Raw genomic sequence first — 21,075 nt, 5'->3', positions numbered from 1 at the left:
CGAGCGTGCACCTCCCTCTGTCCCCCAGGGGGGCTGTAGCTGAGCCATTAGGTGCCGGTGCGGTAACACCGTGCCACTGCTGCAGTGCACTGCAGCTTCGATTATATCAATTTCTGCACCTTGCTGGTAAAAAACTGCTACTAATTTAATGGGAACAGTCACTGGGAAGATTATTCTACCTTAACTTGCTTCTGGTATTTAAAAATTGATGAAATAAATTAATAATAAATTAATTTTCCGAACCAAGGAAGTGTGCACCAACTTGTGATGTAATGTGGACCTTACTGTCAGACACCTCACCCCAACCACTGCTCCCTCTGTCTCTCCCATGGCTGCCTGAGCATGACCTCATCCTCTCTTCCATTCGTCACATCAGAGTGCATGACCTCATCCTCTCTTCATTCGTCACATCAGAGCCTAAAAACTGAGTCAGAGATGGCAAACGTGGGAGATGGTTCCTTGTACTGCTCGTCACCCCAGCGCAGACTGACAGCTGAGGGTGTAAACTGCAATTGTCAAACTGAATCATCACCCGAGAATCCCCAACAGGGAATATCTTGCCAAGATTCGGCAAAAGATGATTCCTGCCTCAAAATGCTTCCCAATCCACACAGAAATGAGCACTAAATCACAGAACCATATTTAGACTTAGGAGGAGGAAAGTGTTTTTCCAAGATCTTTGACAATCTTTTCACCTTCCCTTCACTGCTTCATTACCTGTTACAAAGTTCTGACCATACTGTTGTGACTAAAACAGCACAGAGTCCCAACCACGGCAGATGCAGTGATCTCATTTAGGTTCCTGCTCCTGGCAGGGGGGTTGGACTGGATGATCTTTTGAGGTCCCTTCCTATCCCTGACATTCTGTGAGTCTGTGATGCAGCTGTTAGATGAGTAAAGCTTTGGTGTTCAGAATAAGGCATTGAAAACGGCTTTGCTTCAGAAAACTGCACACGATACATTCACGTCCTTTAATGAAGTGTTAGTTTTTCTCGTGCAGACGCGTGTAACAGGTATGAGCCTCAATACAGCAGTCCCTCTTGTCATGGTTACATCCCGTGAGAGCCGCTGACCTCTTCCAGAGGCAGGGCCCATGAATTCTAGTTTAAAAACCACAGAGGGTAACTCAAGCTGGAGAGAAAGGCTGGAGCACTCGAGGGTGGTGGTTCTGGAGGAGCTGTGAGGAAAGCAGCATGGTTCCTGCTCACAAAGCCTCCTATTGCTTTGGCTGAGGGTGTCATAAAAATGGTACTTGTCTGATCCGAGCACAGTCAGGAGTCTCTAGTATTCCCATTTCTAACTGTTTAGTCCCAAAACTTGATTCTTTTAACATACAACTGTTTAAGTTACTATTTAAGGCATTCTCACCTTGGAAACACAATATACAGAAAAGAGTATCTGGTAATATTTGGAAAGATACCAGCACTTCCTAGTGTTAAATCTATCTTTTTGAGAGAAAAGTACTGCAAAGTTAGCTTTTGATAAACACTCTCCACTTCAACAACTGCAAGCTTTTTAGAAAGAACACCATGGGGAAAAAGTAACCACACAAACTTGTGATTAACTGTCCACCTAAAAAAAACTCTAGGAAAAAAATATCTTAAAATACATTTACTTAAGGTATTTGAGGTGTTTGGCCTCTGATTTTCAGTCATTAATAAATAGGCTCTTGCCCATTTTCCATTTCAAGGATATTTATCTCAGGTAAATGCTCATCACTTGATGCTCATCAAGTACTTGCACAACTTCTGTTATTACTGCTCTGTAATTATCCTCTATGGGAAACCAATGAAAAAAACGTTACGTGGAAGTGTATCCAAATGTTTAAGCAAACTCAAATGTCTGGGGTGGGAGGAACTGGCCAGTAAGACTTATCTGAGAAATTTATGCTGTACCTTCTCTATAAAAATGTGTGTCTGTTTTAGACCACAGCTCAGAACAGCACTTTAGGTCTGTATTTCCTTTCAAACATATGGATCAGATTCACTGATGTCAGCAGGACTTTCCACATTTTAAACGTGGTTAAATATTTTTCTTTTGGGGGCAACAGACCCTTTCCTGTTCCCAAGGTTATATAGAACATTCCCCATATAAAGCACCAAAAAGGAAAAGAAAATCTCTTCTTCAGCCCCCCTCCTCCTCTGAGCCAGCAAATGCTCTTCGTGCAGGGGTACGTGGGAAAAACCCAGAGCTTTACAGTGTTCGAGTCGGGCTGAACTCGGTGGGGAACTCTGCCAGCACACCCGCAATCTCTCATGCTCAGAAACAACTTTACCCTCCTGGGCAGCTGCTAAGAATTGGTTCCATCAGTTATTGCAAGAGTAAAGTTCTTTGTGTGCGTGAGCATTTGCAGGATCAGTCTTACCCTGTTCATACACCCCAGTCTGGTGCCTGTCCACTGTGTGTGGCTCCCCTGCCCCTACCTCACCTCTCTACACTTAGCACTGACATTTATATACACATTTTAAACACCATCAGAAGATTAACTTACAATGACTATTTATTTATAATTACCTCTACTTTTTTCAGCTGGGGTGTAATGTTATGCTAGCTTTCTGAGACAAGATATGCTGTAATATAATGAATATATATAAACATATATATTTTATTGCCCCAGGATAATTAAGGTTAACAGGCTGTTTTGCAGTTATCTATCTGGAGAAGAAAAAATGATTGCAATTGTCTTCCACTTCAACCTAAGAAAAAACTGTGCTGATTTAAGGACTCTTAGGATAAAGAAATACAGTGCCTAATTACAAATAATTATTTACGTTCAAAATTCTTGGCACAGAACAGGGGTCACAATGCAATTTAAAGTACTGGATTTCAAAAATAGGTTTTTTTGCCAAACAAGCCAGAAAGCTGAAAGGAAAAATTGAAAAAGTTATCCAAGAAGTTACTCAACACTTTAAACTGTAGAAAAGTTATCATCAGATGAAGGTCTCTCCCATCTTTTATACTTTTTATGGAAGATGAATACAGTTGAGGGGAAAAGCAAGGCCCAAGATAGTTATACTTTTTTGGACCAAACCATCTGCAGAGCTCACTAGACAATGGTAGGAGATGACACCCAGAGTCTGTGTTCAGAAGACTTGTCTCCACTGCTGCATTTCCCTGCAGCCACTAACCGATACACATGAACCCTCCTGAAGTAAAACTTCTGTTTTGCTCAAGGTAAGCTCACTGAAGATAAACTTGCCTACAAGAAAGCTGGGGAGGGACTTTTTACAAAGGCAGGCAGTGATAGAACAAGGGGAAATGGCTCTAAACTGGAAGAGGGTGGGTTTATATCAGATATTAGGAAGAAATGCTTCACTGTGAGGGTGGTCAGACACTGGAACAGGTTGCCCAGAGAAGCTGTGGCTGCTCCTCCCTGGAAGTGTTCAAGGCCAGGCTAGATGAGGCTTTGAGCAACCTGGTCTAGTGGAAGGTGTCCCTGCTGATGGCAGGGGGGGTGGAACTGGATGAGCTTTAAGGTCCTTTCCAACCGAAACCAGTCTGGGATTCTATGATTCTAAACCTACAGACCCCATCCAGAGTGAGCCTTTGGCAAATCCCTCTGCACTATAACCAAACAGGGTCACATCGTGTTTAGACTCCGGGTCCCAACACACACAGCGCTGCTCTGCGGGGAAAGCACTGCTTCTTTGTAGGAAAAACAACGTGCCCTAGGACAGCAGGTGAGGACGGAGGCCCCTTGGCATGCTGGGATCCAGGTGGGTTCCACCAGTTGGCAAGATGGAACAGCCCTTGGAGCTCTGTGACATCTCCGCTTGTCATAATGCACTGCGGAACCTTAAGGGCAGCAGGGGCCCTGGGGCTGCTCTGGCTGCAGATGATGCACAGCTGGAGGGAGGCTACCTGAGCTCGGTGCAGGATGGATTTTCAGGGGAGCATGCAGCTACCCAGTTACTATGGCCCAAAAAAGAGCTGCCTGTTCCCAGACCTAGCTCCCACCAGCACCACCAAGGATGCTTATCAGTCCTACTACCTACCAGGCTACCGCCACCTCAGCTCCTGGAGGCCCAGGCTGCTTCACAAAGTGGCTTTGGTCCCTCCTATCCCTAACAAGCAATTTAATCCCACTGGGCAGTTGCCCACTATTCTACCTGCGTTACGCTCTAGCCTGCATACCCGCTACAGCACTTGTGACTGGCACCATGAAAACATGGTTCAGTTAAAAGAGTCTGAAGCCTCTAGGTACCATGCTGGTAGACTGAACACTGATTCAATGAGACTCATACAAGATAAGGATCAACTGACTTACCAGATGCAAGAAGACAGTAGAAGAAACCTAAGAGAGAGGATTGCCAATATTGAATTCTGGAGATCTGAGCTCATCTATGAGCTAGACTGTCTGCTGAAAGAGACCCAAGCCTTGGAGACGGCAAAGAAGCGGCTTGAATATACTGTCAGTGAAATGCAAGGACCATTGAAGGTAGGTTGGACTTAGCTAGTTATTTCTTGGCTGTACTGTGGAATGGGTAAAGAAAATGGCTTTATCTCTGTTGAATACTAGTATGACCTTTACTGTTATCATCAAGACAGATCCTGGTGAAATATTACCCTCCCTAAGAAGAAAACCTGGCCAACATGGGGTTTATATATAAAAGTCAAGAAATGAACCTATCAAGCTATTTCTATGCCCTCTTTTCCTTCTTTTCTGCTTGGGGCTCCAGGAGGCTGTCTCCCTCAGGCACTGGCTGGTCAGCTCAGCACATTACAGGAGAGCAGAAGATGGCCCTGTAAACTGCAGTATCTCGATTTTCTTATCTAGCTCTGAATGTTTTGCTATTGCTTGGTGAAAATAATATTTTCGCTTAGGATAGCTTATCATTTGTGTTACATTTTGAAGTTCTCCAGAATCTTAAAGGCAAATTAATTGCAACAGAAAAAGCCACAGTGATGTAAGTGCCAATAAAAGATGCTAGCAAAAACTCAAACCATGCAAAATCTAGAGTCAAAGTTCTCTCATAAATCTCTGGAATGCTGGTGATGGAAGCTGTATCTATCATGTTTCTAGGCAAGTACAAATAGAAAACCAAAATTCAGTATTCAGTAATGACTTTTTTAGTTGTCTGAATCTGTATTGATTCAGAGTGTCAGGCTGAGGATGCTTTCTATTCAGCGAACACTATCTGCTGAAAGGCTTTGTACCAGCTAATGCCGTTTCATTTGTTAGTATGGTTCTAAACAAGTGGATGAGACATTAAAAGCAAAGTTACCTTCTGGGGCATGTTAACTGAATTCCCTATTCAATGACTGTAGATATGAGTTATTCTCTTGTACAGGTATGAAACTTCCAAACTTTGGCATTGGCTAATGGAGGATAGGAGAAATGAGATTAAAGGATTTTGCTATGGATAAGTGTAGAACAACACAGGTGTTTTAATCCACACAATCTACAACAAAGCTGGGGCATGTTGAGATGTAGGCCTTGCTGCACATTAACAAGCAGCTAATCAAATAGCAGCTATGGTGGCAGCTAATCCTTAAAAGTAGGTATTAACAGGTAAGTAGGAATGAGCCACTAAGACAGATCAGTTGAGCTCAATGAAACCACCTTCTATTCTGTTCAGCAAGCTTCAAAGTTTCACTCCACAATGCAGTACTGAGCCTATAGCAACTGTTCCTTGGTTTGCTTGCAGATAGCCCTAGAATGCTTATACCATCGTGAGAAGCGTAAGGGCAGAGATTTAGTCCACGACGATGTGGAAGAGTGCCTCATAAAGGTAAGATCAGACTTACTAGTTTATTTTTCAAACTGTGGAAATAACTAAAATCCAACTAAATATTTATCAGGGTAAAAACACTCCAGTAATTTCTTCCTTTCATTCATTTGGAAGACTGAGGTGAGGAGGAAGAGGAAGAAATTTGGTAAGACTATAGATATCGGGGATGGTTAATGTTCTATGGATCCTTCCTGGAGCAAAAGGAATAGCCAAAAGACTGCCTTGTGAGGTCTTGTCCAGTTCTACCTTCTCTGATCCTATAAAACAGGATAGAAACATTTCTCAAGATTGTTTTCTGGGCCATGGTCTATAAAATCTCAGAAGTTCTTAGGGCTTACAATATAAAATGCTGGTTTACTGCCTTGCTATGTATAAGTGTTACTGAACAAAAAAATGAGATTAATAGTAGTGACTGCTAAAACTTTCTGAATAAAAAAATCAAATAACATTTGCTAACATATTTTAAAGATATTCTGTTGGATGTGTATCAGAACAAAAATACTAGGAAAACACATTATGGGACAACAGCATTGCTTCAAGCACTTTTCTGGATACTGAAGGATGTGCAGACCACTTGGATAACCAGGATGCTTGTTCAGAGCCTACAGCCTGTGACTTGTGGAGCTTTAGAGTTTTAATGAAGAATCAAGGAGCTACTATATATTAGCTTAAGTATTTCAGCACTTAATTTAGCATGAGAATTCAGGGTAGGATGAAATACTGCTAAATGTTCCACATGAACAAACTATTCTTTTCAAGATGAAAAGTAAAGGGCATTTGCCTGATCTCCCCAAGCACTGGTCTGACAATGGAGCAAGCTAGGTAGTGACAATGAGGGACAACGAAGGCTCATTTTGTAATAACAGGAAAGCCAGTTCCAAAGTTGCTGTCATTCATATGCATACAGCACAAGTACAGACATAGAGCTTGTATTTTTAAATTTGGGATGTCTTAATGACTTCCAAGTAATTTAAAACACTTAATTCCCTGTTTCAAAACTCACAAAACTGTATATACTTAGGTAAGAGGGTAAGTTGGGCTAAAACAGAGTTTTTGAAAAGGAAAGAGGCTGGAACACTGTAACATTGTTTGAGGGACTGTCATTACCATTTTTGCATAGTTTTCAATGTGGTTGGTTTGCGTATTTATTTATTTTAATCTGAGTGGAACCTAGCTTTGAATTTCTCTGAGCAATACTTACAGTTTTGGAGAATATTACAATATACTTCCTTAGAAAGCCTGTTTCTGAAATCAGGTATATTTTCAACCTACACTACTATTAGCAAAATATTGGTATTGTTCTAGAAAAATGTAGAAGTAGTAGTTAGTTTAATGGATTAAGGTTCATGTTTCAAGTTTCTTCATTATACTTAAGCCAAGCAAAATTTGACTTTATGTTTATTAGAATGACTGCATCCAATAAAATCTAGTAACAGTTCTAATGTAATATAAAAAGCCATACAAAACCAAGTCAAAAGATACAACTTTGTAGCACTGAGGAAAAGGGACCAAAACACATCCTTTCTTGACCTACAGTGCTTTTGAGATATATGAGATGGTTGCAACACCTAGAATACAGAATAAAAAGGGTAAATTCACTAAAACAAATGAAGTTTGATGAAAGCACTGATACTGTGTATTTTTCACTGTAGGAGGCTGATGTATTCAAGGACTGTCAAGAAATACTGACAAAACTTGCAGAGAAAATCAGTCAACAGTTGGGGTAAGACTTTACATTTAATTAATGTTTTAAAGATGGGAATTCAGTGTTAGCTAGTATCTAACAACAGACTGAAAACAGCAAAGGCAAAAGCAGAGCCAGTCTGTTAGATGCTCATTGGTAATTAGAAGTGGAGGGCAATGACAGAATTTGTATGTTAAACCACAGAAAAGCAATACTTACTATTTAAAGACAATTGTGACTCAATTTTTAAAGTCAGGTTTAATCTGAAATACTTCATTAAAATAAAGAGACACCAAAATTATAGCTTAGTTGTGCCAATGTTCCTATGTGGCACACTGCAGTGTGAAGTCTGAAGGGATGTTGTTTTTTTTATTACAAAACTAAATTCAAAGGAAATTTATTACTGACAAAAGAAACAGGAAAACAAGCACATCATAAGGTATGATATGAGTTATGAAATGGACTTAAATTATTTTTATGTATGTTTGTATGTTTTTATTATGAGAGGCTTTGGAATGCATTTTATTTCTCTGAGAGTACACAAATATCCTAGTAAATGTAAATTATATTTAAGTAATCATTTAATTCGGTAAAAAACTATTCTGAATACAGCGTTCTATTAACTACACAGAACAGATTTTAAAATTCATATTTATATGATATAATGTGATTCTCAAAAGAAGCAGTTCAAGTACTCAAGCACACAAGGAAGATAAAATTGTGTAGTTCTTGATTATTACATTACAGGAGAAAGACGTAAGTAGAATTTAAACAACTGCTCTTATTAGTAGCACTCAGGACTCACAGTTCGTCCCACTACTGTAATATATTGAGTATATGATGAGATAAAAGCTATGTTCATATTTAGTGGCATGAACTCTGTCTAGCTCTTCACGCTGGCATTTCTGGTCACCTTTGATTCAGTTCTGTCAATACATCAGGCAGACTGATAGCAATGCCAATTAACAAGTACATCATGGAAACAGCAGTATTTGCCAAAAATGTCATCATGTCTGCTGTCTTCCTGATGCACTGAAAAGCAAGACTTGATTCTTCCTTCATCCATATTACTGTCATTCTAGCCCAGGGTCTGCCAGGCCTTCCCCCATTTTGGAAGAGCCAAAGGAGATTAAGTTACTCCAAAAATTCCTTGCAGGTAAGAAAGCAGAGATGGAGCAACATATTTCCTTCCTTGTGATGAAGATAAGCAGAAATATTTAAACAGATTTTCCAGTGATGTACAATCTGAATGCTAAGTGAATTTGTCCCCCAAATCAGGAGAGATGGGAAACCACAGCTCTGGTCTGCTCTTTTCTTTCTCACCTACAGCTGTGCTGGTCTGAAGGTTATCACTGAAAACCTCCTCCCTTTTGCTCTGGGGCTTTCCTTCATGCCACACAACAACTACCTGTTGCTTTTCACCCTTGTAGTTGTCTGTCATTATTAAATGCAGTGAGTTAAATGCAATTCTTTGGGGAATACTGCCTAGAGGCTAGAAGATATTATGGTACAGCAGCTCCCTCTAGCTAAATTACAGCACCACTGTAATGTGTTTAGTGTTTGTTTTCAAACCACTGTAAATGCCAACAAACTATAAAATGAAGCACTGGAGGAAGGTAATGAAAGCAATTAACTATTTAGCACAACAGCATTAAAGGGGCACAGATAAAGGTAAATCTTTCCCCTTCACAGCATTAACAGAGATGTACAGCATGCCCTGGAGCAAGATCTTTCTGACAAAAACTCAGCCCATTTTATTGACGAGACATGCTTTACCATGAGAAATACTTCAGAAAGAATCAACTTTTACCCTGGAGTGGAAAAAGCAGATGAGACGTGAGTATGAGTGGCTGTTGTAGCCTTCTCTTTCCATGCTCCCTGCTGTAAGTCGGAGCCTGATTACAGCACAAGTCCTAACCTTATCTTTGAGAAGTGATATAGAAAGAAATGGCTTCTCTCTCTGTATGGCCTTGTTTCTCCTTGGCATGAAACCCTCCAATCATCCTCAATTATTCCCTGCCTCCTTAGAGCTGCCATTGTTGGAGGCCAGGCAGGAGCTGCCAGTCCGCAGCACCTACAGCACTCACTGATGTGCAAGCAGCTGTGTATTTCAGCAAGGACAATTGTTTAGAATTGTGTTACAGCTCCTTACCCCCAGACTCCTTTCTGCAGATGTCTCCCTCTGGTTTGGATTTATACTGTTCTGTGGCCTTCAGGTTTCAAAACCACATCCAGTCAAATCAAAATTCAGCTAAGGTGTGCAGTTAAATGCAATGAGGCAAAGAGCATGTAAGTGTACACCAAGGACTATATACATTTTTTGTAAAAATACCTTGGGTTATTGGGAATGAGTCCATCAAACTAAGAGGGATACGTATTAAACAGGATTATCAAAAAGATTTGGCACAGCTTTAGCATTACAGGATGAACTAAAATGTCCCAATTGTATATATTTTCAAAACTGCTTATTAGTAGTGCTCTCATCAAGACCTGCATCCAAACCAACAGCAATAGCAGAAGAAAAGCAGCTTGCAATAGAGGGCAGTGTTTTTGTGCTAATGGCTTGTTAGTTCCTTCATCACGCTTTAACATAGCAGTATTTAAATGGTGAAAGCACTTCACAATCTCAAATGATAACAACTCTCTCTTGTTGGAAGGGGAAAAAAAAAAATCAGTATTATTTGTTTACTTATGTTCTGCTTTTCATTAAAAGATCACCTCATTCACCACTGAAATGAGGGCATATCTGAAGGAAACTTGGCAGGCATTCTGCTGACTCTAGTAACACTACCTACTTTTAGGATTAGCAATGAGTAAAATTATTCTTGTCAGCTCTAGTAAAAAGCAGATTCATGTGGCCGAGTTTTACAGCACTTTTCCTTTCTCACCAACCAATATCCAAAGAAATGACATTTTTCATTAATGTTTTCCTGAAACCATTTGGCAGATTGAGACATACCTGCAGCCTCAGGAGCAGAGCAGGTGTTTTCTGCCTCAACATAGGCAGCCTGATAAATTGCCGTCTGAAAAAGCAATGTTAAGGAATAGATTAAGTACAAAGTATTTTAGATAGTCTAGATGGAAACCTACTTGGAAATTTAATTTTCTGATGAGAAAATGAATATAATCTATCAGACCATAGAAGGGGAAAAAACCCCAAACCACATACCCTGCAGAAAGTACACCGAGATTGTCTGGATCAGTAGCTGTAAGCAGTGCCAGCTCAGGTTTAGTACCCTGATTTATGCAGTTTACTATGGTATCAGGTTGGTTACCTGGAGTTTTTCAGGGCAACTGCCTAAATAAGTGTGTAGCACTAAGGAATTCCAAATCATTTAAGAAGATCAGTACTTCAGTTTGGAGAGAGAGGAATACTCTGTGAAAAAAAAAAAATGGAAAAAAGGCCACTGAGAAAACAAGCACTGACAAAATTATCTTTTTCTTTTTGCATCCCTTAATATCTACTCTCAGTGTTCAATTAAAATCTAGAGTAAATGTGAAAATCAAAAAATAGCGACTTATCCCTACAGAGTTTAACATACAAGCATAATTCTTAGAAGAAAGTTTTGTGTGGACAATGAAGTCTAAATGCAGAGAGTTTATCTCAGCCTTTCAATTTAGCAAGTAAAATATCTGTACCTTTTCACAAAACGTGCTAAGTATTTCTAGGTGAAGAGAAAAGTGATCTAGTAGGCTAAGCAATGCATTAAAGTAGTAGTATAACTTCAAAGAGAGTAGCTTATGCTGCACCAGCAGTTTTCAATCCAGGGGCTCAGGCTGCAAGTTTAGAGCTCTGCAGACTCCTGGTTTGGAAAAAACTGGGATTTATGTTCAACTATTATGTTCAACAATTATGATAATGATGGCCACCTTTGAAGCTTGAACATGAAACCAAGGATCCCACCAGAGCTGTCTGAAGAGCTGTGTAACAGCTTTCTCCTTTGGTTTCTTGCTCATTTTCCCTAAACTAGTTGAGCTCTCACATTCTCCGGTGGTTGGTGACAACTCGATTTCCCCAGGATAAAAGTTTGTATTCACAAAAGTAGATGGTATTTAAATATAATTTGATGGTGTGCACTGTACAGGAGATCATGCTAAATAATCATCCATCAAAGCCATAAGCACTCTGAAACTTGACACAGAAAAACGAGTCAAATTTCAGTTGAGATACAGCAGGTATGAACCCCAACCATCACCTAGTCTGCTAAAGACAGGAAGAAGCTGTGTTGTTGACATTCTTATCTGATCCTCAAAAACTACTTTTAATCATCAATTAACAAAAAGTATGCAAGAAAAGGTCATTCTTTATACAGCAAAACATAAACCTGCTTGCTTTGGAGTTGATGCCAAGGCTACTAAGACCTTTAGTTGGCAGCTAAATATTCAAGTAAGTCATAGAAACACTGTTGAAACAACAACTCTCCAAAAATCTTCAGTTGTTGTTGACAAATCTTTGGTTTATAGAGGCAAAAAAGGGGGAAAAAAAGTGGCTATGAAACCCCTGGAATCACCTGATGTATGTCATTGCACAGTTTGCACAGTTCAGTGGATGAACTCTTAGTGTGATTAGCACTGAGAGAAAATAGTTCACCTAAGCTCACTCCTATTTTAAATTCTTACTAGTGTTTCAGTTCCTGCAACATGGGCTAAATTCAGCGAAGACAATATCAGGCGCTCTCAGCATGAAAGGGCCAACTCTGTCAAGCTCCAAGAGGAGGCAGAGGCTGGACTGAAGAGCGTATCTGAGGAGGTGTGGAATCACTTCATCGCTACCAACTTGGCCTTTAGCAATCGTATTGCTGAAGTAGCTGATGCAAAGAATAAACTCCAAGCACAACTGGCCAAGGTAAGAATCACTAAGAGTTGGCAGCTGCACATGATCTTAGTTGTACGCAAAATGCTAGAAATCTTCTCTGAAGTTTACATCCTTCCCGAATGAGCACCCTCTCAAAAGATATACCTGTATTACCTTTCCTCAAACGGATTCACACACAGCCTTAGAAGATCTTACTTAAAGACAGGCAGACTAACAAGATTTTAAGGATTTTACAAGGAACCATGCAACATCTGCCCATAATCACACACTGATTATGTTTATTTGCAACTTATATGTTTAAAGTGGAGAAAGATATCTTAGACGGTATTTTTTTTTCTATTTTACATTTATTGATATTCCCTGGCCATTTCCTTATACAGAAATAGTACGTGAATTACTTTTTTTAAGGGAAAAAACCCAAAACAAACAGTGAACCAGTTTTGTAAAGCGTGCAAACAAAAAGGCCCACAAACAGCAGCACGTTTATCTGTTTTAGAGGAAGGAGACAACTTTTAAGTTTTTGCACTTTCATTTTGAAGCAGCAAGGGAAGAATTAACTAAAATCTAAAAGTATTCATATAAGGAATGTCATTAGTCTACCTTTGACACCTAAATTCAAAGTTTTCCTTCCCTTTTGATAAATACATTTCCACACCTTTAACCTGAATTTTGGCCTGGTTGTGGTCAGAAACAGCCTGATACTTTGGAGCGGATCAGACAGGGAACTTTTCACACGTTTGTTCTGTCTTTGTCTTCATATTATACAAAGCAGAAGAGGCACAGAAGGAGACAGATCTGTATTAATCTCTATCTGTATTGCCTTTTCAGTAAGTTTTCACTGAAATAAGTGACATTGGAAGTGTATTAGTTGAATTTTGAAGCATATACTCTGAAGGTAACAAGAGGTGCTGCTTTTGTACTGACAGATAAAATCTTGTCAAGCTAGCAAGATTCACTGTGTTACTTTCATATGACACTTCAGTTTTCCTTTAGAACTAAGGTTTTTGTAAAAAAACCCCATCTAATTCGACTTAAACTCTGGGATCAGTGTGCTGTATTAGTGTCTGTCATTGATATCATGGTGGTGATTATGCTGTGTGCTACGGTTAGCATTTGTTGTACATATACTTAAAATGTTTCTCCTAGCCTGATTTTTTTTTGTGTATTTAGTTTATATTGCCTATATGTATAATGACTTTATAGCCACATGTTTACAGTCCTGATCTGCTGTACAAGGATGTCATTGCTTCAAACTTGTTTAGAGAAATCCACTACCAAAAGGAACATGGGCATTGCTCTGGTAATGCTCTATTGGAACATTCTTGCATTGCTGTACTCAAAATTGTAAAGGGCCTTTTTCTTCCTGCCTTTCTTTCCCTTACTTAATAACAGTATTAGATCACTAATTATGTGAGCAGAGTGCTATTCATTTATTGCTTGGAAAACAATAAACAGGAATAAAAATACAGGAATGAAAAAGATTTAATTAGTTCTGAATTTACCCAGGCAAGGTAAGGAATTCCATGTGCAGTCTGGTACACTAGTTACTTCTAAAGAGCTAGGATCTTCCCCTGAGCAGGCATTTGTACATATTGCATCATATACCTCCTGTCCTGGGTGCTGTTGTCTGCAGCAGCCCTTCACAGAGCTGCTGTGCAGGAGAAGACTGCTAGGTTGATATTCTAGTTCAACAGTCATTGATGTTACCAAAGGCTCTGTATGAACAATCTACACCAGTCCTTCCAGCCCTTCCTTCTCCTCCGAAGTAAGCATAGGAGAGGGTAGTGTATGGTCTTCAGCATGTCTCAAGAAACAGTTTAAGCCAAGAGACATTACGGTAAATATATTTTACATCTGGTGTAAAAGTACACAGATTTTTAGGAAAAGAAGGAAAACCTTTAATCGTGATGCCAGCCCCTCATTAATATGTTTGCATCTCTTTTCCATAAAGTTACTATTAATATAAATAGTTACCTTGGCTTCAGTCTCCTGGAAATAACCAACAGGGCAGGATGTTTACATACATCAGCTCTGCAAATCAGTCAGACCAGACAGCAAGTGACATGTTTACATAGTCCAGTATTTATACCATACCTAAATAGCAGATTATGCCTGCCAGCTCCAACACCTGTACTGTGCTCAGAAGTGCTCCCAAAGGCAGAATGCCCAGCACCACCCTTCCTGCACGCCTTCCTATTCCACTACCCGGGAGCACAGGGATCAGAAAGATGCTAGAAAAACAGGTATATGTCTAGTAAAACCACACAAAAAATAGCCACCCACTCCAATAAACCAGTAGCCATGATTCGGCATATTTACACTCAGTTCATTGAGAAGGTTTGCTTCTAGAAACAGCATACATATTTATTTATTTATTTTCCCCCCTGGGGTATGAAAAGGTATATTACATCAATATATGATGGAAATTAACTCTCACTTTCCTTTTTGTCTGGTATATTTTTACTCTATACCTGAAAAGCCTACAGTATTTAGTGAGTTACTCCATCTCTTAAATAAGTTACCGCCTCAGAGTCTCCATCCTTCACATATTATTTTTATTAAATTTATTTATAAATTTAAGAAAAAGCCTTTTCTGTCTTGGCAACTACTGAGTATATTTGTATGGTAGCTAGAAGAATTAAATATATTTTATATTTATACAACTTTCTTCTAATTCAAGAGATGAAGCTACTTAATTTTATAACTAGCATAAAATATAGAACAAAAGCCAGGAAAACCTCCGTGGCAATAAAACCAGAAACTGCCTACCAGCTTCTGAAATAGTTTCCAAACTTCTTATCTGAGAAGTTCTGAAAGGAGCCCTCCTACAGCTGTTGAAAAGGACACAGCCTGTTCCTCTGAACAGGAACATAAAGAAATACTAAAATACCACAGGAGGTGCCCATGGAAGAAGCACGTAGGACAGGTGCAGCAGTGTTGGGAGCTGCGGGAAGGAGTATGTGTATAGCAGAGGGAGTACCTTCCCTGGGGCACCTACCCCACAAAGACTTTAATTTCAGACCCCTATGTATCCTCAAATAACTTTTAAAATACATTTTTGTTGATTGCTTTTCTCCCTTCCTCATTTTATGCCTTAAAATTTCAGTTACTTACAATTTTTCATGCCCCATGGTGGCTAGGTATACAGCTAATCATCTCATTTAACACTGGAACCTGTTTGAGAGTCAAGTTTTCTGATTATTAATGAAGAATGACTCAGAAGTGGTTGGGAAGGTGTGTGCTGGTTGGCATAGGCAGCTCAAACTGGCCTGGAAAAACCTGTTTGAAGGAGGAAATAGTTATTTAAGCTAGGAATAGCCTTTTGCCTACAAACCAAAAGAAATTACAGATGAAAGCTAAGGCGCTCACTTGATGACAAAATCAGATTTTTCTCTCCTGAAATTGCCGCTTAATTTAATGAAATCATAAATATTTGCATAGACTACATCATAGTACAAACTATTGGCAAGTGGAGAAACTGTGTAGGAGAAGCCTGGCTCCTCAGCGTGCCATGCCACAATGCTCCACTTCATGGATTAGACGAAGAGGAACATGAAATGGAGGAGGCTAGAGTTACCATAATCAAGTGACAGCCACTGCACATCAGGACACATTCGGGTTGTCATGAATCCCAGTGTCTTTATTTGCAATGTAACAGAAATCTCTTCTCACACTGCGGGACACAGAGCTGCTAAGTAAAGGCAGCCCAGATTAAATGGATGGGGACTTTGCTGGCATTACTACAGAAGACAACTTCCTTCGGCCACAACATTTCTGTGTGAGAAACTGAGGTGGTTGCTACTATTACTGCTCCCTGCCCTACAACCCATCTGCACTCAGGCAATTCATATAGGCTTGGCAGAGCAAACAGGAGGGAGTTCAAGGCAGCAGCGCTCATATATATTTATAAAGCTGTTCCTTATTCCCAGAAAGGCCTGTCTTGCAGGAAAGAGAGGTGGACATATGTAGTAGCTGTTCTAGAAAAGAGGCATTTTCAGGCTCCAAAGTGTCATGAGGCAAATACATTGCATTGACTCTGAAGTCAGGGCGAATTTAGCTTACCATGCCTGGGCTGAGATTTCATTAATGACTAGAAAGAATCTTATTCCTGACAAGAATCAATATTATAAAGCAGCTGCACAAGCCATAGCTGCATTCTCATTCTTCAATAGTTAGAAGTGTAGCAAAGAGATATGCAAAGAGTTAAGCATTTCCTTGTGTATAGTTATGACTTCCTCTGTTATTTTGAAAATATTTTAGAAAATCCAGGCCAAGTTAAATGATCCCATGTTTTTCTCCCCATTTGATTTTACTAAAGCTGTTTTAAAATAAACATTTACATTTTTAGGACCAGTGGAAAAGTTAAATAGAAACTGATTGCATATAAATGTGAAATTGATTGGATTATTTTCAGAGATTAAAGTTAAAAAAAAAATCCTGGATGGATAATTTTTATAAGCTTGTGAATTGTTATAGGGACCAAATGAAAGATCCAGGATCCCTGGATCCTCTGATTCAATCTATGCTGAACAGACCAATCTGCGTAAGGACACAGGTTAAGTGCCCAGTATATTTAAACTCTTCTTTGTTTTAAAAGTATAATATTTACATTCTGGTAGTTTCCTTTTTTGTGTGTGAAAATGTCTTAAATAGGATAGTTACAAAGAACATGTTGAGGATTTTATCCTTTAGCACACACAGAACTTATGTTTTAGCTTTCAGATATGTTGACTGTATTTATGCCAGCCCTATTCCCATTGTTATGAAGCTTTATAAGTAAAAGCTTGCAATATTCCCAAACTCAGACCAATCTCCCCACTCCTGGTATGCTTGATGAATTGTGCAACGCATTGGTTTGAAGACATTTTCTCTGGGCACAAAATAAACTAGTACTTCACTACAAAACTCAGTCATCCAGTATGAGTATACACAACAAATGCACAAAAGTTAGTGCTCAGAATGATTCTAACTCTGCTTCAATACAGTTTAACTATCTGAATGCATCACCTGCTGATGTCACAGTCTGCTGAGGAATGTGGTTTGGTGTGTGTTGTTTTGTTTATTTGTTTTTTTCTCTTTTAAATGTGCTTTTCTGAAGAGATTCCTGGACTATTTCCTACTACCATCTGATTAAAACAAAAACTTGATTAAGTCATAAAACTGACCTGCAATTAAGATTCAAAAGAAACAAACAAACCCTAAAACCAATAAAGAGCAAGGGACGTGGTAATCTCTATCAAGAATTTGTCTACAACATGACAGTAAAAACTGTCTAGTCCAAATTAATTTCAGATTCAACATCTGGGTTATATTTGTAATCCAAAGATTGCAAGATATCGTAGTTTTACGTAGAAATAATGTGGTCATATACCCTAAAATTAACTGTGAAATCAGTCACAATTATACTATCTATTCAATTAAGAACGATAACCTCAACAAATGTAACTTTTACAAAACAATTTGGATGAAATACGGAAACATGGGTGAAAGTTTAAAACACTGAGAGGCAAAATATGAAATATGAAGAAATTTACAAGATAAGGAGGCACAAGAATGTTCCACCATATTACCTGGCTGCTGCTTTTTGCATTCAGAGAGCAGTTTTCTACAAGCTCTCAAGAATGCTGCAGCACAAAACTTTTCCCCATGTCCTGGAAGGGAAGGTTTCCGGATGGGCAGCTGCCTGAGCCAATGCCTCACCACGCTCTCTTAGGAACATGCTGCTCAGCATTTGTTGTTTTTGCTTCCTGCCTTTGGAGGTCATCCAGAAATGACGTAGACTGGTGCAACACTATCTGGTGATCCTCCCCACCAATCCATTTATGTAGAGCAGATTATCTAAGTCATTTTATCCAATGTGTGTCCAGAATGAGTAATTGAAAATTGTTTGTATAAAGCTTCTGCGATGCGTTGGAGGTGGTTCCCCTGAGGCCATTTTTCTTTGTATGTCTTAAATGACAGAGCTTTTAAAAAAAATAAGAAATAATTTGAGAACACACAATGAACCTAAACCACATCCACTACATGCTGCCAAGCAAAGCTTAAAGATGGATGCACAGTTTCATGTTTGAGTTTTGAGATCACAGGCATATTTAAACAATGTTTTTCTTTAGCAAATGAATGAGAGGTTTGCTCAGTAGCGCTAATCAATTGTGTATAATGTACTTGCAAACTACTACCTTTATCAGCAGGACACCAGAGCACCTAGTGAGTTTGTGTGGCACAGGAGCCTAGTTACCGCAGAGTATGCCAACACAAAGTGCTATAAGGGTTGGACACAAAACTGAGTTTTCAGTGACTTTTCGATGAAAGCTTTCTTTTTGTGACTAATGAACTACCAGATTCTCAGTAAAGAGAAACATTTTCTAATTAGACTTCAGAGCTTGCCATTTTTGAACATTAACATGTGAATTTGTGGGCTGTGCAAGTTCTAAATACTTTCAGTCACTTCTAGATACAGGGCGACTATTCTCCTGTGTCTGTTATATGCCATTATTTATGAGGGAAGTGCATACATGACTTTGCATTCTGAAAAAGAGAGGACAATACAGTCTCCTGCTCCTGCATCACTACAGGAACACCTATGTGTTTGCTATGTGTACAGTGGGCACTGAGGCCCAGCCAAGTGCTATCACAGAATCACAGAATGTTGGGGATTGGAAGGGACCTCAAAAGATCATCCAGTCCAATCCCCCTGCCGGAGCAGGAACCTAAATAAGATCACACAGGAAGGTGTCCAGTGGGTCTTGAACGTCTCCAGAGAAGGAGACTCGACAACCTCCCTGGGCAGCCTGTTCCAGTGCTCTGTCACCCTCACTGTAAAGAAGTTTCTTCTCAAGTTTAAGCAGAACCTCCTGTGTTCCAGCTCACACCCACTGCCGCTTGTCCTACCATTGGGCATCACTGATAAGAGCCTGGCTCCATCCTCCTGACATTCACTCCTTACATATTTATAAACATTAATAAGGTCACCCCTCAGTCTCCTCTTCTCCAAGCTAAAGAGACCCAGCTCCCTCAGCCTTTCCTCATAAGGGAGATGCTCCACTCCCTGAATCATCTTTGTAGCTCTGCGCTGGACTCGGCACAGTAAGTGCTGTAAAGGAACAGAAACAAACCTCAGGTTGGATGATTACCAACATTCACACACTTGAACCCTTACTACTGAATTTGAAATACATAAGTTTGTGGTCTGGTGGTTGTACTTGCACTGTGGCCACATATGAATGCATCAGAAGAGGATTTGAGAAAAGTGTGGGTTCAGAAAACCACTCTTGAAGTTCTTTCTGCTAGCTGAGCTTAATGAAAATGGCCTTTCCAAAAGACTGAGGACAGTTTATACACAGGCAATCTGCTCAGTGTTGTCTGTACTAGAATCAGTTTTTTCCTTCTGCATCTTAAAATGTCATCTGATATGTAATTTACTTTTTGATGCAAGCAGAATTAAAGAGTAAAGGGGACTCAGCTGTTACAGGGGCACTGTCACTGGAATGGTCATGGTTTTGCTATAGGCAATCCTTATATAATAAGGATTTGTGGCAGAGGAGTGGCACTGTTGTCTGAAATACTGAAGACTACCAAATTTCTTCCCTGGCCCCCTTATAAATTTGTATAATACTTCCATAGTCTGCTACAGTATGTTTCTGTGCACATGCTGCATCCCCTTTGATGGCTTCCTACTTTCCTTCCATGTGTGGAATAAACACAAGATACCTGTACTGCTTTCAAAGAAAAAGAGGGCAGGAAAAAAATTTTCTCGCAGAAAAGATTAATTTCATCCTCTTGTCTAACCTGATTAGAACAATTAGCACTAATTAAGTGTAAGATAGCTTGTAACCTAACTCCACTCACTGAATAAATTATTTTTATTCATATTATCACAGGACATTAAGAATCAGCACAGTGACTACATTACATGCCTACCATAACACAAGTTCATTGCTCTGGGGAGCTGGTTTCAGAGTCATGTCTCACTTCTAACCAGGTGGTCTGCACTGCTTTAATTGCACTGTTTCATTGATAGATTTGCTCCAGAAAGGTGGATCACCATTTCCAGCCGCTGCCCAAGACAGAAAATGTTACTAGCCTTAAAGCTCAAAGTCTGAACCACAAAGGTCCTACCCAGAATCTGAACTGACAGTTGAAGTCCTCTGTTCCACTAGACGTAGAAAACAAATAACCCACTCAATCCTTTCTGAGATTGAGACATAACTTTGCTTAGTTCTTAGTGGGCTAAGATACATGCTGCTTTGTTTCACTGTTTTTAATTTGAATTACACTTTTTAATGAAATAAATCATTCTACTTAATACTTGCTCCAAACTGTAAGTGGATTTAATGTAAGAGGCCGACATCCTCACAGTACCCCGCTGCAGGTAACAGAACCACACCACAGTGATTTGGCTCACTCACACGCAGTGAGGCGGAGCATGGGAAACACTGCTGCAGTGACAGAAGCTATAAAATAAACACAGGAAAGGAGGACCCTGCTGAGCTGTGGGTGACCTCCAAAAGCACTGTGTATTCTTTGCCTCATAGCCTTGGTACATCCCCACAGGTTGATGTTTTTGTTTAGCAATGAGGGTAAACAGTGGGAGCAAAGGATAGGACTGACAGGCTTGTAAAACTCATACATCCACTTAATGACCAGCAGCCTACCCAGGAGCTGGACCTCACCTTTGTCATATACAGATGAACACAAACTGGATTCTCTTAGGGAGGTTATAAATAACAAAGTTCTGACAACAGCACAAACCACTCAAATTCTGCTTCTGAGCAGCAGAAAATCCAAATCCTTGGTGTTTTCAGGGAAAAGCAAGGATGTGGGCTTGATACATAATGAAGACA

General features: G+C 39.6%; 1 protein-coding gene across 1 annotated transcript in view; it reads left to right on the top strand.

The window, feature by feature from the left end:
• The first annotated feature begins 3,877 nt into the window (after positions 1-3,877).
• The window catches only part of TEKT5 (tektin 5), a 21,265-nt gene continuing 4,067 nt past the window's right edge, over positions 3,878-21,075 (top strand). Inside the window, exons 1-5 of the mRNA XM_010165043.1 lie at positions 3,878-4,442; positions 5,653-5,732; positions 7,385-7,455; positions 9,109-9,252; positions 12,040-12,262. Of these exons, the coding sequence (XP_010163345.1) occupies positions 3,878-4,442; positions 5,653-5,732; positions 7,385-7,455; positions 9,109-9,252; positions 12,040-12,262 (1,083 nt within the window). The remainder of the gene's footprint in view (positions 4,443-5,652; positions 5,733-7,384; positions 7,456-9,108; positions 9,253-12,039; positions 12,263-21,075) is intronic.

The sequence above is a fragment of the Antrostomus carolinensis genome, unplaced genomic scaffold, assembly GCF_000700745.2.
Source record: "Antrostomus carolinensis isolate BGI_N321 unplaced genomic scaffold, ASM70074v2 scaffold23183, whole genome shotgun sequence".
NCBI classification, from domain to species: Eukaryota; Metazoa; Chordata; class Aves; order Caprimulgiformes; family Caprimulgidae; genus Antrostomus; species Antrostomus carolinensis.
The sequence above is the reverse complement of the archived record's forward strand: the minus strand, read 5'-3'. Positions and strand labels throughout refer to the sequence as shown.